This window comes from Atta cephalotes, assembly GCF_000143395.1.
Source record: "Atta cephalotes unplaced genomic scaffold scaffold00001, whole genome shotgun sequence".
Classification (NCBI taxonomy): Eukaryota; Metazoa; Arthropoda; class Insecta; order Hymenoptera; family Formicidae; genus Atta; species Atta cephalotes.
Genome location: NW_012130065.1, coordinates 6,244,670 through 6,248,740, shown reverse-complemented (window position 1 = coordinate 6,248,740; position 4,071 = coordinate 6,244,670). Strand labels below are relative to the sequence as shown.

Genomic DNA, 4,071 nt, shown 5'->3' with positions numbered 1-4,071 from the left:
AATATATATATATATATATATATATATATATATATTAAATCAATTAAAATTTAATTCAATTAAAATTTTTGCCATGTACAGACGATTGTTGATACATTTTTTATGTTGTAAACATACATTCACGAATAAAATAACATAAATTGAGAAAAAGAGAGTAACATGATTATTATAGCTAATTTAATTATATGAAAAGCATGCTAAAGTATTTAAAAATTTAAGTAGACATAATGATATAAAAATAATTTTTGACTATCAAAAAATAATTATACTCAAGTATAATGAATGCTGCCAAAAATTTTGACATTCTAGTAACTTGAGCGTCTTATATAATTATTTGGAGATAGAGTCTAATAAAATTATTTTCATTTAGCTAAATTCTTAGATACATCAGTAAAATTATACTTTACGTATAATAGATTACGCAATAATCATGTATATTATAGATTAGTAAAAGTCATGACCCGATAATAATCAATTCGACAATCTAACGTCTTATTGTTTTTCATTCTTGTTTCTTTATATTTAATACTTCTTTATGTCAGAATTACATTTAATAATTCTTATGCCTAGAAATTTCATTAAATATTTTCCAATAGAAACATAAAATAATTTATGGATAAATGTCAACAAAGCAAATAAATAGAATTGACCAAATCCGATCAATATTATAATATCGTCACTTATGACGGATGAATCGAGAATTCTATCATCAAACTTTGAATAACCATCTGTCCCTTTTACAAAAATTGTATTGCGGGATAATCCCAAAGATTTCAATGAGAAGCGATAGATCGCAGCGTGAATGGCCATACGTCAACCAGCTTGCGTTACAGCACACAGCCGTCGGCATTGGAGCATTTTATCTAGTCGGAGGATTTAAACCCGAAGAAGAATCGACGGCGCGGCGACGTGCACCCTGGCAATACTGCCTGTGCACCGGCTACAGGAGCGCATACATCAAGCCTGTTTATATCTACGGAGTGGGTCATCGTGTACAACAATACGACAATTTGGCCGCGGCCGATACGAGATCTCACGACGTTGCTTTCCCACCCTCCCGTTATACCCCTCCGGAGTAAACGTGCAGCTCTCCGAGTCTCCACCCTCTCATTTCCTCCGGTTCCCTGATGTTCGCATCGATTTAACGGAAACCCGTGCCACGATCCCACGAGCAGTGCGTGCGTACGTGCGTGCTTACGGGCGTGCGTGTTTGCGTGCATTCATACACAGGCGCGCACGTGGCGTAGCGACGACGCGTGTACCTGCCGCGTCGTCCATTTCGAGAATCCGACGCGATCTTATCTGCCGTGCAGCCGCCACGACTCCCGCGAAGAGAATCTGATTTAATGCGAGGAGAAGTACGGGAGAGGACAATCGAGGAACGAGGGAGAAGCCGAGGGAACGGCGAAGGGCATTTTGTTTCCAAGTGAACGCGACAATGTTTCACAAGAGCGATGCAATTTCTAAAAACTTTTTTATTTTAAATAAATCTTTTTTCGGAGTAAATCTTCTTTAGAGAAAACCGAAATGTGTTTTTCGTTACTTTTAAACATCAAATATAAATGTTTCTTAGAAGTAGATCGTGCAAGTATAACAGTTTATTAAATTATATATCTTTATATTTAACATCAGGATCAATGTTCTCAGAATGTAAAAAAATATATATTTCTGGTGCTTGTTACATTTTCCTTATTCATTCATTCTAATTTGATTATCTATGCTATTATTATTTCATAATCCGAAACGATATAAGGAATACGTCTTATTTGTGGTATTTGTTAAATTCTTTTTGTTTATTCGCTCTATTCAATTTTTATGTAATTCTTATTTCAATCCGAAAGAAATATTTTGCTTTTCTTCTTTTATAGTTTATTATTTCATACTATATTTTTATTTTATATTTATTTATATTTTATATGGTATACTATATTTATTGCTAAAAATCGTTAATTTTGTTTTTTTTAATTGTATTTGAAATAATTTCACAGGTTGTAAAAATTACTACAGAGTTAAAAAGTACGACTTAATGAATTGCGCAAATACTCACATCCTTCAGCGGAACTTTGAATGCTAAAATCTTGGTGCCCTTGATCACATCGCCGAAAGCATTGTACTCTAACCATCTGAAATACGCAGAAACAATAATTATAGGAGTGATTGCATTCAACAAATAAAACAGCTTTGCAATTGTAAAGTTATTTAATATAATATATGATTAGTCTTGTTCTTAGTTTTTCATTGGATTTAAATGTATAAACCAATTATATTAAAGAATTTGACAACAGATCAAAGCTGCTTTCTCTGCTGCCACTAATAATACCTAAATAGCGTTGCATTTGCAGCGATTTAACAAAGTTAAGTAGATTGAATGAGAACGCGGATTAGATACAAAATTTTATATTTATTCATCATCACTCTTCGAATCTGATTTCCAAATTTGATTCCGTATCTTATATATTAAAAAAAAAATTTAATATTTTCAGCAAAATTGTTATATTTAAAAAGGTATATTTTTTAATAGCTTATACATATTTTATATTATTGTTTAATCAAAGTATTTAGTTGCTTTTCTCTTGCGAAATATATTATTCTGATTTGTAAATAATAAAAATATTTGTTTATACCAATTAAACATTTTTAGTTCACATAAAATTATACTTTTGTTTAATACATATTAACTAAAAATTTTTGTTCAGTACAATTAAATATTCATTTCAATTAAATATACTTGTTATTACAGCAAAATTTTGACTCATAGAACAAAACACTTTTCCTAATGTAAATTCCTAATGTAATGAAAAAAAAATGATACGTTTAAAATATCAAGATATCTCATCATTTCTTTTGCATCCTTCCATTTACTATCAATCTTAATCAACAGATTTAAATCGATACAATTGCAAATATCGTATTTATCTTACAGGAATGTATTTTCCGTTTCATTTATTCCAATCGATATCGACTATTTTACAAAAGAACATCACTAAAAAAACTAAACAGCACGATAATTATTACACAATCACTACAATAGAGTAATAAGAAATTGACTAATCAAAGACAAATGTGAGAATTGATCATACTTTTACTAATTTCCTATGACTTAAGGCTTACTGCTCTATTGTAGAATATAGACATCACATATATCAAAACAAAATCTGAGTACAATGGGTCGATACAATCATGTAACTCTTTTTCCGAACGGAAATATGATAAATGAAAATTTTTATGAATGTATGTATGTATGTATGTATGCACATGTATATACACAAAATACAAAAAATTTTCACTTTCACGTTTCTGCCCTAAGGAAAGTCATACGATTAATTCGCTGATCGAAGATTAATAATTGCGGGAATCAAACTAACTCACCGAGTAACTCGCATTCGAATATTGTTGAGCAGATATATAACTCCATCTTGGAAAAAAAGGCGGGAAACAGCGAGTGATCAGATACGTGTACTCTACGTACTCCGTTGATAAGTTAGCTATCTCTGAAAATAGCGTCGAATCGTTTTTCCGAAGCCAGCACTATGTCTTGCTGTTGATTCTATTTGATACGTTAGATAAAAATGACATTATGCCTCGCGGATCAATGATCGCGTACGATTGCGTTTTAACAACGCGGCTACGGGACGTATTTGAAACAATCTGAAACGTCTAAAAAGTCGGCACAACATAACCTCTTTACGATTCGACCCTACTTGCGATAACGTTACGCAAGCGATTTTCAACTATTTCGAGAAACTTGGCAAATTTTCCTGTACAACAAACAAAGCCGCTTACCTGTCCGGCACCGAATTCGTCATATTTGCTGCTCGCTCAAAGATTTTCTCGCGAAATGAACAACATAACACTAAAACGCAATATCGCCGTCACACAGCACGCGTACGCAGCTAGAACAGCAGACGCACTCGCACGGAATCGAAGACCTATAGAAAGATCGATCGATCTCTCGACGTGATAACGCGCGACGATTTGACGGAGTTTTATGAGTGAATTGCAATAAACTGATATAAAAGTAACTTTTTAATCCTTTGAAGATGAGATCTTTCTAAAAAAAATCTTGTGATG

At 32.4% G+C, this 4,071-nt stretch overlaps 1 protein-coding gene across 1 annotated transcript in view; it reads right to left on the bottom strand.

The window, feature by feature from the left end:
* LOC105625847 (RNA/RNP complex-1-interacting phosphatase) overlaps positions 1 to 3,806 on the bottom strand; it is a 46,168-nt gene extending 42,362 nt beyond the window's left edge. Inside the window, exons 1-2 of the mRNA XM_012207162.1 lie at positions 3,784 to 3,806; positions 2,048 to 2,123 (exon numbers count right to left, since the gene is read on the bottom strand). Coding sequence (XP_012062552.1) covers positions 2,048 to 2,123; positions 3,784 to 3,806 — 99 coding nt within the window. The remainder of the gene's footprint in view (positions 1 to 2,047; positions 2,124 to 3,783) is intronic.
* Positions 3,807 to 4,071: the final 265 nt, after the last annotated feature.